The sequence below is a fragment of the Coregonus lavaretus genome (genome assembly GCF_964263955.1).
Source record: "Coregonus lavaretus genome assembly, chromosome: 4".
NCBI lineage: Eukaryota > Metazoa > Chordata > Actinopteri > Salmoniformes > Salmonidae > Coregonus > Coregonus lavaretus.
In genome coordinates, this window is record NC_139991.1 from 28,429,048 (window position 1) to 28,449,365 (window position 20,318).

The 20,318-nt window shown below is 43.3% G+C and overlaps 1 protein-coding gene across 1 annotated transcript in view; it reads right to left on the bottom strand.

Annotated features, from left to right (window-relative positions):
* Positions 1 to 20,318, bottom strand: part of LOC311128018 (contactin-associated protein-like 4) — a gene marked incomplete at its 3' end in the record, with an annotated part of 221,186 nt that overhangs the window by 137,026 nt on the left and 63,842 nt on the right. Inside the window, exons 3-5 of the mRNA XM_084159946.1 lie at positions 15,590 to 15,783; positions 11,012 to 11,159; positions 2,147 to 2,356 (exon numbers count right to left, since the gene is read on the bottom strand). Of these exons, the coding sequence (XP_084016072.1) occupies positions 2,147 to 2,356; positions 11,012 to 11,159; positions 15,590 to 15,783 (552 nt within the window). The remainder of the gene's footprint in view (positions 1 to 2,146; positions 2,357 to 11,011; positions 11,160 to 15,589; positions 15,784 to 20,318) is intronic.

The window sequence follows — 20,318 nt, forward strand, 5'->3', positions numbered from 1 at the left end:
ATAATAGTAGAGAGAGGAGAGGACAATCTCTGTCTCCTCTAAATTGTTATTGTCATATTGTGACATACATCAACGTTGAGGGTACTAGAGGTACAGTATGCTCCAGTTACTAATGGGAGATTGGATGTCTGATGCTTTCAAGAGATCATGCCTAATTTTATTCAACATTGATATCAAACAGAGGAAGAATCACACTGATGCAATAGACACAACATTACATTCACGTCAGGGATGGGGTGGCATGGAGAGAAAGAGTGAAAGAGACGGACAGAGAGCATACAACTGCAAATGGCAAATTACTTCATGAGAACAAATTGGAAAAAGAGGGGGAGGGAGAGAGGGGAGAGGATTGGGATAAAAATGCGAAAAGCCTGATAAATAACAAGAGGGAAAGAGGAAAACAGTGAAGTGATGTCAAATACGGAGAGAGGGAGAGCGTTCAGACAAACACTTTGATTGAGGTGGAGACGCATTTATTTTGTCAGCACCGGTCCATATCAGGATAAGCAGAATAACATGTAATCTCTCGTCCGTCATAACGACGGATGGTTTTAATTTTCTCCCTCTGAGCTTTCCTTTAAAATGACAGAGCTTAACTGCGGTTTACTGTCAGCACATTGACAATCAGCTCGATTCAATCACATTGTGGAGTCGAAAACGGCTATTGCAGGGGAACTGAAACTGCTGTTGAGGGAATTCAGTGTACGGGGCGAGCAGGTGGCAGGGCTCTAAGATAGACAGAAATGGCAGTACCTATACTCTAGGCTCTAGAGAGTGAACCTAACCTAGAACTGCCTAGAGGGAGTTCCTATAAGCTAATTGTTGGAAGAGATGTATGGAGGAGGTATTTTGACCTCACTGGGAAAACCTGGTTAAATAAATGTTACATCACAAATTGGTAAATACTCCTATAAACAGACTTTTGAAATGTACACACTATGCTCAGACAAGGGTGGCTGCCTATCCAGGTTTATAAGTAACTACTTCCACCAAAAACGAAATACTCAAACATCTTTGTCACTCAAATAGATTTTGGACTCACAACCCTCTTCAGTTAGGCCTCAGTCATCATGTACTGTAAAATGGAATTTGAAAAATATAAATCACGATGACAGGTACTGTAGCCTAAGACCTTTTTGTTTGATTTAGTCTAGCAGACAATTTGATCCTCTCAACTAGTTTGATATACGATGATTGGTTTTTACCTTTATTCTGTTTTTGGCAAAGATCCAGTCTGTCACTTGCTTTCTCTTTTCCCCATCCTTCTATTTTGACAATCATGTTATTCCAGTCATAGATTGTCCAGTTTCATTTTAGGTCTACCACTACTAATGAATAACAGAGCATCATGGTAAAGACCCTTTATTTGGTTTTGGGATTGGATATCCTAACCAACTACAGTATACAGCAAACTACAATATGCAGCAACAAGGTATCCTTCCCTAAATAATGCAGTAGGTATATTATTATGCCCCTAATTTCTCTTAACTGTTTCAATAATCCTGTGTAGGCTAACATAGTATTAGACATGCTTAGTGTGCTGACAGTACATCTGCACTACAGTGTGCGTGCTTGCATGCATGTGCTCTGTGTGCTCCATGTGCTCTGTGTGGTTCATGTGATCTGTGTGCTCCATGTGCTCTGTGTGTGCATGCATGTGTGCGTGTGTGTGTCTTGTACGCTCTGTGAAATTATAGTAAAGTAGATCTGCACTAAGCACTAACCTCCCTGTGGAGATAGAGAGAGGTGTCTCTCTGGCCCTCCTCCTACCCTTGTGGAGCGTTGAGCTGAGCAGGGCTGGGAGGAGGACTGGGAGGAGGGCTAGCTGGGAGGTGTAGTATGCAACAGACAGATGGTCCTGCTAAGAGGTGTAGCATATGTCGATGCCTTCGACAAGCTGGCTCCCTGACATCACAGCACCCGCCTGAAGTTTAGCACCACTTGTGCCTGGCAAACGTAAAACTTTTTTTCCGGCTCTGCTATGCCGTAGTAAGTAGTCAATGTATCATTTTTACTACAGTAGGCTAATCGCCTAAATCGCTGAGTCGGCACCAAACACATGCCTAACTGTGAAAACCATACATCACAGAAAAGTAGAGTAAACGCTGTAGGAGATTATGGGATGTTATTGTAATTAGTACTGTACCTTTTCTGAGGTGGAGTAAAAGTTTTCCTTTGTGTAACTCCAGCGTGAGGCTGCGATCGTGTTGTCCCTCTGTGTGTATCAGTGTCCCAGAGTTCTGCAGGGTTTTGAACTTCAGAGAGATAGTGTCTTTGGCTGTTAGAATTGGTGTTGGGTTGGGGCTGAACCTGTAGAGCAAGCAGCCGCTGCCGTCAAAATTTGCCACATCAGACTCTGCAAAAAACACATTCATAAGTAAAGATTCTACAGTAGGGTGCAGTAGTACAATCAGATTCTGCAAACAAGACATTACATTACAGTAAGATTCTGCACTAGTATAGTAGAAATGCATATCACAACCTTCATATTCAGCAGAAAGACAAAGGAATATTCATTATTTTCAGCTCTAGTTGTAAACCAGCTGGAATAACTGAATTTTAACCACATCTGGCCACTTGGATACTAAAGAGAATAGTAGAGGTATGAGCAGGTGATTCAATCTCAAAGTGGTGGTCATTCAGTGCTCAGTATTTTCATTAGCTATTAGCTATACATTATAGACCCCAGTGTGTGCTGGTCGAGTGAGATTCAGATAAGAAGCTAATTTCTCCATACTTAACTGCTTCTAATGAGGCGGGGTAGCCTTTGTCCCTCACACATCAAACCACTTCAATGATTGAAGAGCTGTGATTAAAGACTAAAGAAGACTTTAATGTGAGGGTACTGACACATTTTATCTCATGCTTTTATCTTACATTTCATCTTATTTATATTGTTGGTAATGTACAGTGGCGGATATACCATTAGGCAGAAGAGGCCTCACATCATCAATGGGCATATTTATTATTTAATATATATTTTTATTAAAATAATGTATCTGCTTCAGGCCCCCCATGCTTCGTTTGAGGCATAATAAAATAAAATAAAATCCCAATTGAAATTCGTCTGTTTAAGCTAGAGATATCTGTTTTCTTGTATGGGCTGCGTCTCAATACAACGCATACGCCAATGTCGGACTTCCATATCTGCGATGGAAGGTGGCCGAGCTACAGCGGTGTTTGTCAGACAAGGAGACATCCTGAAAAGTCTTCTCACAAAATATCTGTAGCATCCGAGCGGTTTGGGCTACACACTAATTTGACCTTCTATGGAAAGATGAGACTGTTACGAACACAACGGTGTTCTCCATTTTGTGTCACAGGACTCTGCTGAAGGTAACTCGGTACCGAGCCGAAAATTCATGGAAGTGAGTAGGGCATTTCAAAGTGAAAGGTATAATTCCACAATAAAATACTTTTCTATTTTTTATTCTGAGCTTTCTTATATCTCTCAGATATAGCACAGACACCTCAAAACATACTTCCTTTTGATTTAATCTTTGACTATCTATTTTTCCATGTTTTAATCTGTTATTCAATGTGTTTCTATGGGCTAATACCATTAAGGCCAAATTCAATGTTTCATCAGATGTGTGTGTGTGTGTGTATGTATGTAATATATATATATATATACACACACTCTGGGTCTTCCTTTCCAGTGGCGGTCCTCATGAGAGCCAGTTTCATCATAGCGCTTGATGGTTTTTGCGACTGCACTTGAAGAAACGTTCTAAGTTCTTGAATTTTTCCGGATTGACTGACCTTCATGTCTTAAAGTAATGATGACTGTCGTTATTCGGTATTTTACCGAATAGGGCTATCTTCTGTATACCACCCCTACCTTATCACAACACAACTGATTGGCTCAAACGCATTAAGAAGGAAAGAAAATCCACAAATTAACTTTTAACAAGGCACACCTGTTAATTGAAATGCATTCCAGGTGACTACCTCATGAAGCTGGTTGAGAGAATGCTAAGAGTGTGCAAAGCTGTCATCAAGGCAAAGGGTGGCTATTTAGAAAAATCTCATATATATAATATATTTAGATTTGTTTAACACTTTTTTGGTTATTACATGATTCCATATGTGTTATTTCGTAATGTTGATGTCTTCACTATTATTCTACAATATAGAAAATAGTTAAAATAAGGGTACCAAAAAATGTCTGCAGCATTGAAGGTCCCCAAGAACACAGTGGCCTCCATCTTTTTTAAATGGAAGAAGTTTGGAACCACCTAGAGCTGGCCAACCCGGCCAATCTAAGCAATCGGGGGAGAAGGGCCTTGGTCAGGGTGGCGACCAAGAACCGGATGGCCACTCTGACAGAACTCTAGAATTCCTCTGTGGAGATGGGAGAACCTTCCAGAAGGACAACCATCTCTGCAGCACTCCACCAATCAGGCCTATATGGTAGAGTGGCCAGATGGACCCCACTCCTCAGTAAAAGGCACATGACAGCCCGCTTGGAGTTTGTCAAAAGGCACCTAAAGACTCTCAGACCATGAGAAACAAGATTCTCTGCTCTGATGAAATCAAGATTGAACTCCTTGGCCTGAATGCCAAGCATCACGTCTGGAGGAAATCTGGCACCATCCCTACGGTGAAGCATGGTGGTGGCAGCATCATGCTGTGGGGATGTTTTTAAGCGGCAGGGACTGGGAGACTAGTCAGGATCGAGGCAAAGATGAACGGAACAAAGTACAGAGAGATCCTTGATGAAAAACAGCTTCAGAGTGCTCAGGAGTGGCTTCTTTGAACTTCCTTGAGTGGCCCAGCCAGAGCCCGGACTTGAATCCGATCGAACATCTATGGAGAGACCTGGAAATAGCTGTGCAGCAACGCTCCCCATCCAACCTGTCAGAGCTTGAGAGGATCTGCAGAAAAGAATGGGAGAAACTTCCCAAATACAGGTGTGCCAAGCTTGTAGCGTCATATCCAAGAAGACTCGATGCGGTAATCGATTTAATCAATTTTAGTATAAGGCTATAACATAACAAAACGTGGAAAAAGTAAAGGGGTCTGAATACTTCCAGAATGCACTGTATATACAGTTGAAGTCGGAAGTTTACATACACCTTAGCCAAATACATTTAAACTCAGTTTTTCACAATTCCTGACATTTAATCCTTGTAAATATTCCCTGTTTTAGGTCAGTTAGGATCACTACTTCATTTTAAGAATGTGAAATGTCAGAATAATAGTAGAGAGAATGATTTATTTCATCACATTCCAAGTGGGTCAGAGGTTTACATACACTCAATTTGTATTTGGTAGTACAGTAATCCCTCGTTTATCGCGGGGGTTACGTTCCGAAAATGACCCGCGATAAGTGAAATCCGCGAAATAGAAAACTTTTTTTTTTTACAATTAGCAACTATTACATGTATACAAATACAGTGACTCACGTGTAGGCCGTTTCACTGCTCTTCAGACTGGGCCGCTGCATCCTGACTGCGCTCTGCAGTGTTCTCTTCTTCTGAAGCCCGCGGTGCAGGTGTGTTTGTTCGGGAGAAGAACATAGTGATAGGCAGCTGTTGTCGCTCTTTTTTCTTCTTTGCAAAAAGATCCTTGTACACCGACATGCCACCATCGATTACGTTGGAGAACTGTAATGAACGGCTCATCAAAGGGTCCCATTCCTCAGCTACTCGCTTAAGTTCAGTGGCCATTCGCACCATGGTTGCTAAGCGACCAAGCGTTAGTCCTTCCTCCTCATCTCTCGTGTCCTCTTCTCCCTCTTCTCTTTCATCGTCGCTTTGTGGCTTTGTCATTTCTGCCAGCTCTGCATCGGTCAGCGGCTGTGCGTCTCCATCAATCAGGGCGTTTATGTCATCCGGACTCATGTCATTAAAGACATCTCCTCCAATCTGTTTAGCCAGATTCACAGCTGTTTCTACGGCAGAGTGGTGGACCTCGTCAAGCGAGCCTCCGGTTGCGTTTTGCACTGCCTCTGGCCATAGTTTTTTCCAGCAGGCCTTCAGAGTTTCCGTTTTCATTTCCTGAATGGCCCTCTGAATGTTTTGGAGACACGATGCGATGGTGTATCCACGCCAGTAGTCCTTCAGTGAGAAATCTTGATCCGAGTCCATAGCGTCAACAAGATGTTGCAGGGTGTTGCGCGTATAGAGAGCCTTGAAAGCACGGATGACTCCTTGGTCCATGGGCTGAATCAGGGATGTAGTGTTTGGCGGCAGAAATTCGATTTGCACACCATCATATGCCAAATCATTACCGTGACCTCCGGCGTTGTCAAGGAGCAGAAGCACTTTAAAGTCCAGTCCCTTTCCTCTCAAATAACACTTGACCTCCGGGATGAAACAGTTTTTGAACCAATCCAGATTGAGCGCTTTTGTCATCCAAGCCTTTGCATTGTACATCCAGTAAACAGGCAAATCATCCTTATTTTTGTTTTTCAGCGCCCTGGGATTTTTAGACCTGTAAATCAGCCCCGGTTTAATCATGAAACCTGCGGCATTTCCGCACATAGCCAGGGTCAAACGGTCTTTGTGAACTTTAAATCCTGGGGCTTTGGCTTCTTCCTGCATGATGAAGGTGCGGGAGGGCATTCGTTTCCAAAATAAGGCAGTCTCATCCATGTTAAAAACTTGTTCGGGCTTATATCCCCCCTCCTCAATGATCGCCTTGAATTTATTGTTCACGAAGGCTTCTGCCTCAGCGGTATCCGCAGACGCCATCTCACCGTGCAGACAAACATTTTTAAGTCCAAAGCGTTTCTTAAACTTTTCAAACCAGCCCTTGCTTGCATTAAATGCGCTTGGCACTTTGTCAGCAGCACTTGCTGGGGGCCTGGCATCCTCTCCCACTGTGTCAGCAGCACTTGCTGAGGGCCCGGCATCCTCTCCCTCTTCCCCGTCACTGACAGCAAAGTTTTCATACAGCATTCTCGCTTTTGTGCAGATAACGTTTGTATCCAGGGTTATGTTTTTTTTCCTGCAGTCATTAGTCCACAGAGCTAATGCCGTCTCCATCCGTACCATGGTCTTGTTGCGGACAGTTACAACCCTTTTTGCATTCGTATTAAAATTGACTGCTGCTGTCGTCCTTATGTTTTTTTCCTCCTTCTTTATGTAACGAACGGAAGATTCATTGATTCCGTAATGGCGAGCAACGGCTGCATAGCTTTTACCTTCCCTTAGCATGTCCAGAAGTTTAACTTTATCTGAGATAGGTAGCATCTTCCGCCGTTTGGGCCCATCCGCAGGTGCTTTTGTCGGTCCAGGCCGTTTCGTCGACATTATGGGTTTAGGAGATGTTCGAAATTACAAGATAATTTGGCCAACTTAATGTAAATTTGCCAAGCTGTTTTATGTACGTACACATAACTGCACGAGACGACAAAATGATAGCACAATTCGTAGCATGTTTTGATACAAGAAGCGGGAGTGAGTTTTTAGCGAATCAGAATGCAGAGCACAATGCACCAAAAAAAAAAAAATGCATTATGAAAATCCGCGAAATAGCGAATCCGCGATAAGTGAACCGCGAAGTGGCGAGGGATCACTGTATTGCCTTTAAATTGTTTAACTTGGGTCAAACGTTTCGGGTAGCCTTCCACAAGCTTCCCACAATAATTTGGGTGAATTTTGGCCCATTCCTCCTGACAGAGCTGGTGTAACTGAGTCAGGTTTGTAGGCCTCCTTGCTCGCACACGCTTTTCAGTTCTGCCCACAAATGTTCTATAGGATTGAGGTCAGGGCTTTGTGATGGCCACCTCAATACTTTGACTTTCTTGTCCTTAAGCCATTTTGCTACAACTTTGGAAGTATGCTTGGGGTCATTGTCCATTTGGAAGACCCATTTGCGACCAAGCTTTAACTTCCTGACTGATGTCTTGAGATGTTGCTTCAATATATCCACATAATTTTCCTTCCTCATGACGCAATCTATTTTGTGAAGTACACCAGTCCCTCGTGCAGCAAAGCACCCCCACAGCATGATGCTGCCACCCCCGTGCTTCACGGTTGGGATGGTGTTCTTCGGCTTGCAAGCCACCCCCTTTTCCTCCAAACACAATGATGGTCATTATGGCCAAACAGTTCTATTTTTGTTTCATCAGACCAGAGGACATTTCTCCAAACAGTACGATCTTTGTCCCCATGTGCAGTTGCAAACCTTAGTCTGGCTTTTTTATGGCGGTTTTGGAGCAGTGGCTTCTTCCATGCTGAGCGGTCTTTCCGGTTATGTCAATATAGGACTCGTTTTACTGTGGATATAGATACTTTTGTACCTGTTTCCTCCAGCATCTTCACAAGGTCCTTTGCTGTTGTTCTGATTTGCACTTTAAGCACCAAAGTACGTTCATCTCTAGGAGACAGAACGCGTCTCCTTCCTGAACGGTATGACGGCTGCGTGGTCCCATGGTGTTTATACTTGCATACTATTGTTTGTACAGATGAACGTGGTACCTTCAGGTGTTTGGAAATTGCTCCCAAATTTTTTTCTGAGGTCTTGGCTGATTTTCCCATGATGTCAAGCAAAGAGGCAATGAGTTTGAAGGTAGGCCTTGAAATACATCCACAGGTACACCTCCAATTGACTCAATTGATGTCAATTAGCCTATCAGAAGCTTCTAAAGCCATGACATCCTTTTCTGGAATTTTCCAAGCTGTTTAAAGACACAGTCAACTTAGTGTATGTAAACTTCTGACCCACTGGAATTGTGATACAGTGAATTATAAGTGAAATAATCTGTCTGTAAACAATTGTTGGAAAAATTACTTGTGTCATGCACAAAGTAGATGTCCTAACCAACTTGCCAAAACTATAGTTTATTAACAAGACATTTGTGGAGTGGTTGAAAAATGTGTTTTAATGACTCCAACCTAAGTGTATGTAAACTTCCGACTTCAACTGTATATATTTGCAGGGTCCTACATTTAAAATCCAATAGCTAAATGATCTTTGGTATCTTAAAACAATTCCGTACGTTAGCTTACTAGAGACCCAGCCCTGGGCCCTTAGACTTTAGAGGTATACAATATTTATTTATTTATTTATTAAAAAGACAGGTGCTGCTGATAATACTGACATCGTTGTCAAGGCTAAGGCAGAGGACATGTACAGTGCCTTCAGAATGTGTTCACACCCCTTGACTTTTTCCACATTTTGTTGTGTTACAAAGTTGGATTAAAATTGACTTAATTGTCATTTTTTTGTCAACAATCTACACAAAATACGCTATAATGTCAAAGTGGATTAAAAAAAATATACATTTGTTAAAAATACATGAAAAATAAAACTCTATATCTTGATTAGATAAGTATTCAACCCCCTGAGTCAATAGATGTTAGAATCACCTTTGACAGTGATTACAGACGTGAGTCTTTCTTGGTAAGTCTCTAAGAACTTTGCATACCTGGATTGTACAATATTTTCACATTATTCTTTTTACAATTCTTCAAGCACTTGGGGTCCCGAGGACCGAGTTTGGGGAACCCTGGCGTAGCCCATGTATCTGATGCTGTCTGGCCAAAAATATTATGGCATGTCATACTCTTTTTGACCAGACAGCATCAGATACATGGGCTACAAATAGTAAGACAGAGGGGCGCTGTTTCGCTTGCTCGGATGCTTTCTACGGTGACATATTTTCAGCCACTTGCGAATTGAAGGAAAGTTGGCGGGTGCACAGTGCACTGTTCGTATGCTGGAATTATTTTGGATGAACGTGCGAAGGTAACCTACTTTCTGATGTGATTTGTTTGACAATCAGATGAGAACATCATAACTGGTTATGTTCATGGCACATTAAAAGGTAATACATTTGTACAGTTAAATGACATGTCTTTACTATAAATAAATCCCATTACATGATTTTGAGGGGGGGGGGGGCTCAGTATGGCCTCTGGCTGGGGCCTTCAAATCACAGCCATACATACTTGATCCCTTGTTGATGTCACTTGTTAAATCCACTTCAGTAGGTGTAGATGAAGGGGTGGAGGGAGGTTAAAGAAGGATTTTCAAGCCTTGAGACAATTGAGACATGGATTGTGTATGTGTGCCATTTAGAGGGTGAATGTGCAAGACAACATTTTTAAGTGCATTTGAACGGGGTATGGTAGTAGGTGCCAAGCACACCGGTTTGTGTCAACAACTGCAACGCTGATGGGTTTTTCCCGCTCAACAGTTTCCAGTGTGTATCAAGAATAGGAAGGTGTTCCTAATGTTTGGTATACTCAGTGTATAATATATTGTAATTTTGGGTAACACTGTTTTACAAGGCTACTTCTTCCCTGGCATTTACTTGACATGGTTACCGATTACATGGTGAAATGGTCATTACAGAAAAATGACCAAATACAACTTTTTATTTGAATTGGGCCATTGAACAACTATAGCACTGGTTGCATTCACTGAGTGTTTCAAACAAAAACGCCCAGATTGTAATTCCATTCCCAAAAGCCAGAAAAGATCGCTATAAATAAGTATAAACAAACCCTGGATGCTAATTGTTTTGAGAGTGAAACCGTCTGTTCTCATGTATAATAATTCAAAAACGCAATATAAAATATCAAAACACATCCACTCTGTCCTCTCTCATTTGTCTCATTATACATTTCCTCCCACTAGTGCTGTCTACAAAAATAACAAAAAAACTATTCATATATTTATGTAATACAACTCATAAATCATCGCTCTACATGGTGGACTGATTAAAAACAATCCAGGGATAGGTTGTTGGACTGAGGGAGAAACAGAGGCCTAACTGCCACAGTATGAGAAAAAATATACAGTATATGTCTGTGTGAGACAGAAATGACAACAGTGAACAGAAAATAAATTCAGCTTTCGCATCTTGTTTGTTGGCTCATCTTAAGAAAAAAGCAGTTAGTACATGTACACCTCCAGTACTTGCTTTCCTAGTATAATAATGGAAAAAATACCCAGGGGGCAAAACTGGTTGCAATGACATTGATACAACCAGATTAGAGTAATCTCATTGCAATAAGGAAATTATGTCCTGTTCAACCCCCCTGGTTGTACTTACTGTAAGGGCATCCATAGGCCTCCAGCCTCAGGCCTATCCTCCCGTTAGGGTTCCAGTCCAGAGGAAGTAACCGCAGGAACCTGGCAAAGACTGGCTGCTGCAGTTTGAACTGCACCACACTGTCTGCATTGCTGTTCCCAGTGAACGCCTGGAGAAACACACAGAGGGCACAAAAATACAGAGAGGGTTAGGGTTAATGGATAGTTCATTGAAATGTTGTTGACAGTTAGTTGAACATCTACAAACCGTCTATTTGGGACTATCCAAATAAAGAGTTACCATATGCACTACCTGATTTACCACTGTATGATGTCATTGTTTATCTTATTTGGATCAGAGGAGGCTGGTAGGATGAGATATAGGAGGACATGCTCATTGTAATGGCTGGAATGGATTTCATGGAACGGAGTCAAACATGGTTTCCATATGTTTGATGTGTCTGATACCATTCCATTCATTTTCATTTTAGTCATTTAGCAGACGCTCCAGAGCGACTTACAGTTAGTGAGTGCATAATTTTTTTTAAAATGTCATACTGGCCCCCCGTGGGAATCGAACCCACAACCCTGGCATTTGCTCTACCAACTGAGCTACAGCCCTGCCGGCCATTCCCTCCCCTACCCTGGACGACGCTGGGCCAATTGTGTGCCGCCCCATGGGTCTCCCGGTCGCGGCTGGCTACGACAGAGCCTGGATTCGAACCAGGATCTCTAGTGGCACAGCTAGCGATGCAGTGCCTTAGGCCACTGCGCCACTCAGGAGGTCAGTTCATTCCATTCCAACCATTACAATAAGCCTGTTCTCCTATAGCTCCTCCCACCAGCCTCCACTGCTTTGGCAAACCCCGTTTTTATTCTTGAAATAAAAATATATACTCGCACACTGATGAAGGCTCCCAATAGCTTTGCCTCCACATATTGAGAAGAACATGTGGTCTCATTGATAATGTGGGATCTGAAGAGTGGTTTGTTACTGATAAGATCAGATGAATAAGAAATGTAATACTGATGCTCTTTCTGTCTCATGTTTGCTGGCAAACACTTAGGTCTACTCTATGAGTAATGAGTGTCGTTAACCTCTCTGATCCTAACTTATGTGTCTAATAAGACATGCACATATTACATATCAGTATTGTGTTATATTATTTTTCCTCTCTTCCTGCTCCCTGGCTGTGTCCCAAATGGCACCCTATTCCCTATTTAGTGTACTACTTTTGACCAGTGCTGTATATGGGCCCTGGTCAAAAGTAGTGCATTAAATATGGAACAGGGTACCATTTGGGACACAGCCCCTGTCTCTCATTAAGATGGATAAACAATGGGGTCATCCCCTAGGAATTCCAGCCTTCCTTTGAAGTTGACACTCCAGTTAATTGGTGGTTCACACGCTAAAATAAGGGTGAAATACCTAATTAACACAAAGTCCTTACTATTATTGTGAGATAGATTAGAGGGAATTACTGCCCTGGCTTTTATGTTGGCTAGGGGAGACCAAACGTACTCAGAAAGTATTCAGACCCCTTGACTTTTTCCACATTTTGTTACGTTACAGCCTTATTCTAGAATTGATTAAATTGTTTTTTTTCCTCGTCAATCTACACACAATACCCCATAACTGTGTTTTAGAATAGTTAGCACATTTATTTTAAAAGTAAAAAAAACAGAAATATTACATTTGCATAAGTATTCAGACCCTTTAGTCAGTACTTTGTTGAAGCACCTTTGGCAGCGATTACAGCCTCGAGTGTTCTTGGGTATGACGCTGCAAGCTTGGCACACCTGTATTTGGGGAGTTTCTCCCATTCTTCTCCGCAGATCCTCTCAAGCTCTGTCAGGTTGGATGGGGAGCGTCGCTGCACAGCTATTTTCAGGTCTCTCCAGAGATGTTTGATCGAGTTCAAGTCCGGGCTCTGGCTGGGCCACTCAAGGACATTCAGAGACTTGTCCCGAAGCCACTCCTGCATTGTCTTGGCTGTGTGCTTGGGGTCATTGTGCTGTTGGAAGGTGAACCTTCGCACCAGTCTGAGGTCCTGAGCACTCTGGAGAAGGTTTTCATCAAGGATCTCTCTGTACTTTGCTCTGTTCATCTTTCCCTCGATCCTTACTGGGATGGGATGGTGCCAGGTTTCCTCCAGACGTGACTCTTGGCATTCAGGCCAAAGAGTTCAATCTTGGTTTCATCAGACCAGAGAATCTTGTTTCTCATGGTCTGAGAGTCCTTTAGGTGCCTTTTGGTCAACTCCAAGCGGGCTGTCATGTTCCTTTTACTGAGGAGTGGCTTCCGTCTGGCCACTCTACAATAAAGGCCTGATTGGTGGAATGCCGCAGAGATGGTTGTCCTTCTGGAAGGTTCTCCCATCTTCACAAAGGAATTTTGGAACTCTGTCAGAGTGACCATCGGGTTCTTGGTCACCTACCTGACCAAGGCCCTTCTCCACCGATTGCTCAGTTTGGCTGAGCGGCCAGCTCTAGGAAGAGTCTTGGTGGTTCCAAACTTCTTCCATTTAAGAATGATGGAGGCCACCTTGTTCTTGGGGACCTTCAATGCTGCAGACATTTTTTGGTACCCTTCCCCTGATCTGTGCCTCGACACAATCCTGTCTCAGAGCTCTACGGACAATTCCTTCGACCTCATGGCTTGGTTTTTGCTCTGACATGCACTGTCAACTGTGGGACCTTATACAGACTGGTGTGTGACTTTCCAAATCTTGTCCAATCAATTGAATTTACCACAGGTGTACTCCAATCAAGTTGTAGAAACATCTCAAGGATGATCAATGGAAACAGGATGCACCTGAGTTCAATTTCAAGTCTAATAGCAAAGGGTCTGAATACTTATGTAAATAAGGTAGTTCCGTTTTTTATTTGTAATGAATTAGCAAACATTTCTAAAAACCTGTTTTTGCTTTGTCATTATGGGGTATTGTGTGTAGATTGATGAGGGGGGAAAAATTATTTCATAAATTTTAGAATAAGGCTGTAACGTAACAATGTGGAAAATGTCAAGGGGTCTGAATACTTTTCCAAATGCACTGTACTATACCTTATGCCAGGTTGGCACGATAGATGCAGTTACACGATATATAGATAGAAACCAGTTCCCTGTCATGTTGACTAGCATAGTCGTAGACCTTGCGTCAGTTGGCCCGAGAGATGCGGATACAGCAATGTGTGTGGCCAGCAGCAATCAATAACCACAGGACTTCAGTACCCATCCTGAGCCTTTCTCATAAGAGTAATGGGGACTGTTTCCCCCCTCCAATCACCTGCCTATTGTAAAGGAAATCAATGGGAACCCACTTCAACTGAGACTTAAAATGCAAAGTGAGCTTTGAGGTCTGAGGTTGCATTAGAAGTTTTTAAACAAAGAGCTCCGTGTCATACTACAGTGAGTTTTTGGTGTCGAAAACCTGCATTTATAATATAACATTTGATGTCTGTCCCAGACTGAAATTGACTTTTCTTAGCATTGTTGCAAAATGTGGAGTGCTGAGAAGCATCCACAGCGTCTTTGAAGAGAGCGGATGAACCGTGCGTCTGGTGGAGTGTTAAGCCCAACAAATTGCACTGTTTCCTGCTGAGAAAGCTCAGTAAGCTGCATCTCATTTGTGTGTGTGTGTTCCCATACGTGCATGCGTATGATGAAGCTCAGGAAGTTGCATCTCATTTGCTCCGGGAGGGAGGTGTCCCTTTGAAATATGCCCGAGTCAAGGTGCAAATCCCTCCAACGCCTGCCCCCTGTCTGACAAGCCTTCGCTCATAGTAGAGAAAGATAGAGCGAACAACACTCATCCCTTAAACTCAAAGTTATTAAGCCCTGTCTGAGGAAACAAAAAACACGTACCAGGACTTGTGACTGGTACTGATATTAGACTCCTGCTGTCATTTGGAGTTAAAAAATCCTCTAAGAGGTTCTTAGGATTTATGAGTACATGTGCAGAAATTTGATGCCAAGTACTTAAAAATATGCGTAGTCAAACTGTGAGTAGATGAGAGTACTGTATTCACATATGTTGTAAAATTAGATTTTTTTTATTGACAATCTTTCTAATTCTCTCCTCCTCGTGTCAGCTAAAATTAACAGAATGTTATTTAGTACCGAAAGCAAGTAACCAGGATGGCAACACACTAAAAAGCAGCTATATCCAATAATTATCTCAGCTAACAGTATAGCGCTAAGCTGGGCTTTTCCTGCCTTCCAGTGATTCATCTATTATTCATTGATAGTGAAAGGACGCTTATGAGGCTATTTGAGAGTTTAGCTACATGGTGTACTTGGCTGCGTCTGAAATGGCACCCTATTCCAATATAGTGCACTACTTTTGACCAGAGTCCATGGGCCCTGGTCTAGCATCTGCCACAGGCTTTCACCTCACCACAACGTGAGCGAAGCCTAGGAGCAGAGGCTAGCCCTGGTCAAACGTAGCACAAGGGTGTCTTTGCTCAGTGACTCACCCCGATGCTGTCTTGCAGGTTTAAATGACTACAATTAGTCAAGGTTGCCCACTGACCCTGACACTGTCTTCCAGGTATGATTACCTACAATGTACACTAGTCAAGGTTGCCCACTGAGACTTACCCCGATGCTGTCCTCCTGGCGGTACTGTTTCCAGTTTCGTCCCGTGTCGCTGAACATGAGGAGGAAGGAGGAGACCCAGTCTGAACTGCCGTAGCGACCCTGCGTGGCCACGGCCGTGATCTCTGTCCGCTCCCCCAGGTCCACCTCTAACCATTGGTACTTATTAGACTCTACAGGAGCCCAGCCCCCGGCACCTGCAGGAGAAACACACAGGGATCCCACATATTGTAACTCTTTATATTATAAACTAACTCTATGAGAAGAGGAACCGACACACACAGACACAAAGGGGCAGTTTCCCGGATAGAGATTAAGCCTAAAGGCTAGGCTTAATCTGTGTCTGGGAAACCGGCCCTATGACAGAAGGAACATGCACAGACACACAATATCCAACATTATGTAACTTATTGTTAATTATAGTCTATTAATAGTTAGTTGAGCATAGGGGGCATCTCAAAATAAAGTGTTATCACAAACCCTATAAGAATTGGAACAAACTTTTAAGAGGATAGTGTGATCATGTGTATTTGTTTATGAGTGACCCTGTATAACGTATTACATAACTCAGTGGTTCTAAACCTTTTTTTGGTTATTTTTCCCCAACCACATTTTGCTCTGCATGACCCCCTCATGTGCAACTGATCATTAGGCCTATATTCTTATGAGTCTTCCCAAGTACCCCCTGTGAATAGGACAGGTACAGCTTCTATCTCAAGGCCATCAGACTGTTAAATAGCCATCACTAGCACATTAGAGGCTGCTGCTGCCTATTGAAATCACTGGCCACTTTAAGAAATTGAACACTAGTCACTTTAATAATTTACATATCTTGCACTACTCATCTCATATGTATATACTGTATTCTATAATATTCTGCTGTATCTTAGTCCATGCCGCTCTGTCATTGCTTGTCCATATATGTATATATTCTTAAATTCCATTCCTTACTTAGATTTGTGTGTATTGGGTATATATTGTGAAATTGTTAGATATTACTTGTTAGATATTACTGCACTGTCGGAGCTAGAAGCACAAGCATTTCGCTACACCCGCAATAACATCTGCTAAACACGTGTATGTGACAAATACATTTTGATTTGGTAGCCATCATTATATTGTAAACTCTATGAGAGGAGAAACAAACTTTTGAGGGGAACGTTTGGGAAAGTGTGTTTTTAATATATGGGTGACCTTGTAGTTCAGGGGAGGGAAGTTCATTTTTAAAAAGAAACAAATGGGCATTAGATAAACAAACCTGTCAACAAAAACAGCATATGATAAGCTTGCGCATAGTTTGGTAGCAGTCCAGTATCCTATAGTATTGTAGAACATATGACATACACTGAATATACCAAACATTAGGAACGCCTTCCTAATATTAAGCTGCACCCGTGCGCCTGACACCTACTACCATATCCCGTTCAAAGGCACTTAAACCTTTTGTCTTTCCCATTCACCCTCTGAATGGCACACATACACAATCCATGTCTCTGTGAGGACAGAAGCTGGGAGACCAGAAGTAAGTACAGGAAAAAAAATACAGACATGAAACAAAACACGGACAGCGTCTGGACAGGGGAAACGACTGAGGAACAGACAGATATACCAGATGCGGATAATGATGGTGGCAGGTGTGCGTAATGATGGGCAGCCTGGCACCCTCGAGCACCAGGGAGGGGCAGCAGGAGCAGGCGTGACAGTACCCCCCCCTCTCTAGGGACGTCACCTGGTGTCCCACCAGGGCGAACCTGACAGGCTGGCCGAGGCATGGGAGCTGGACGAGCCGACCGAGGCACAGGAACCTGTCGAGCTTGACGGGCCGGCCGAGGCGTGGGAGCCTGACGGGCCGGCTGAGGCGTGGGAGCCTGACGAGCCGGCTGAGCCATGACGTGGGATGGGAGCCTACCGAGCCAAACGAGACAAGAAAACCTCTCGAGCCAGCTAAGGCATGGAAGCCTGACGAGCCAGCTGAGGCATCCCCGGTTCCTTCGGCAGCGGCACCCAGACCAGACGTCCCCAACCCCCAAAAAAAAGGAACCGGAACCTGTCGAGCTTGATGGGCCGGCCGAGGCATGGGAGCCTGACGGGCCGGCCGAGGCGTGAGAGCCTGACGGGCCGGCCGAGGCGTGAGAGCCTGACGGGCCGGCCGAGGCGTGAGAGCCTGACGGGCCGGCCGAGGCGTGAGAGCCTGACGGGCCGGCCGAGGCGTGAGAGCCTGACGGGCCGGCCGAGGCGTGAGAGCCTGACGAGCTGGCTGAGGCATGACGTGGGATGGGAGCCTGCCGAGCACGCTGAGGCATGGGAGCCTGACGAGCCAGCTGAGGCATGACGTGGGATGGGAGCCTACCGAGCCAACCGAGCCAAGAAAACTCAGTGTACATAATCAATGAACACATTCTGTACAATGTACTGTATATCATCTGTGGGAATATAGCAGCCTTGCACTACGAGATCTAACCTAAACACATCAACATCCATTACAGAGCTGGTAGCAAAATGAGGAAGAATGATCCAACATCAGGTACTGTGCACACACAACCTCATGTTTCTTTCAATACATACAAATAAAGGATCAATTATTCTCAGGTATCATTGGTATTCAGGGCTCATATGAGCAAGCAGTCACTCTCCATTTGCCAGTAGCAAACACCTGATATGAATATCATTGTATGATAAAGCAGAGCAGCTCCAATAATGCAGCAGACTGGTTTAAATGTGCAGAAAAGTCCTCCAAGACAATTAGTCTCTCATCGGATTCAAAATAAAGTAACCACTCAAACTGGAGCTCTGGATATGACTGCAGTAGTGTTTAGAGTCAATCCCTACACAGGCACTTATCAAGTGCAGTAACAACAATCAATAATTAGCTGCTTTTTGGGGGGAAGGTTTTACTTGCAATGACTGTGATATATGGTTGTCTTACCTTAGTTGAATGCACGCTCTGGATAAGAGCATCTGCTAAACGACCAAATGTAAATGTAGATAGAAAAAATTGAGCAATCGGATCAGCAAAGTGTCCTGTTCCATGAAACAACACAACAGGTTGTGGAACAGCTCTTTGGCTTCTGCAGGAGCCAGGAGGAGGGAGAAATGGCACTGTAGAATGGAGACACCACCGTGAGAAAGAACGGACCACAGGATGAGAGGTGTGCTAATGTCTGTGACAGAGGGGAAGTAGAAAGTGCTGAGTCAGGCCAAAGCGCCACCTCAGGGCCCCGGACGCCAGATGGACAGGGTGGGAGCAGAGAGGAGTCTGGAGGAGGTGCCCAGGCTTCCAGCAGGGCCGGCCCAAAGACACAACACAAGACAGCTAGAGGACCGAAACTACTCATACCGCAGCTGGGAATAGAAATGGGCCAGCAAGCTGCAGTGCACCTTACAGAGAGAGACACACAGAGCCTTTTAAGTAACCAACACAAAGACACCGAGGTTAAAGACCACTTAACATTTGCAAAGATGTCATCTAACTAAGCTGACGCAAAAACTCTCCAGAACTGGTAGGAATCCCACATAGACTTAGGGACCAGATTCTCCTGATTCTCCACACTTCTCCCAAAGTGTGCACTTGCACAATACCCATACTACGTACACCTCACACCTGCACCAAACTAAATGAAAGATAATCTAGTACATACTACATACACATGTACATGTTTAGATGTTGTATACTGAGGTGAATGAGTTGGTAGTCATTTATATTAAATATCCTACTTTATTGTTTATATAACTGCCTATTGGTTCCACTCATACTGTCTGGTCTGTTCAGGGGCAAGACACACGCTGCCTGTATGTGTTGGCATTTAGGACATGCGGCAGCGAAAGGCCAGGTTGAATAAGTACTTAACTTCAGTAACTTCAGACAGACGCTGAGAGGCAGAGAGCAAACACATTGACCTTTGCTCAATACTGGTGATGGAATAGACAACATGCAGGGGGAACAAAGAGGAGAAGAGTGCACAATACCAGGAGGGCATCCACCTACAAAGACAGAAGACAAAGACAGAGTATTCATCCCAAATAGGCCCTGGCCCAGGTCAAAAAGTAGTGTATAGGGGACCAAAGTAGAGCACTCTATAGGGGACAGGGTGCAATTTGGGATGCATCCAAAGACAGAAAATGGGTTGTATGAAACAGCTTTATCAGCTTTCATCTCTCATTCTCACAAGCAATTAACACATTCCTGTGTTTTATTCTGTCTTAAAAATGGGCAATTGTTAACAGGAGGGCTCGTAGGCCTATTCATGGCTGCTGGGAAGCAGGGGAACAAATAGTTACTTTGGCGGTGACAACAAATATTTAACTATCGATCCCCAAAAATTACTACTTAAAAAACATATTTGAATACAGATCTCAGGAAGTGACTACTTCTCTGAAAACTATTGGATTGGCTTCCTTCAACTAATGGCAGGGCTGTATCTGGAACGTCAGTTTGAAGATAGAACTATAATTAATAGAGCACACACAATCTCCTATACTTTTCCAATCTATCTGACAATCATGTTTGAGCTACACAATACACAATCTATCTGAACATGTTGTAAATTCTCCTTAATGTCCATTGCCCCAGGTGTACATAATTAAGTCAAACTAATTAACAAATTATATTTTGTACAGATAAGTATACTGAACAAAAATATAAACTCAACATGCAACAATTTCTAAGATTTTACTGAGTTACAGGTCATAGAAGGAAATCAGTCAATTGAAATAAATTCATTAGGGCCTAATC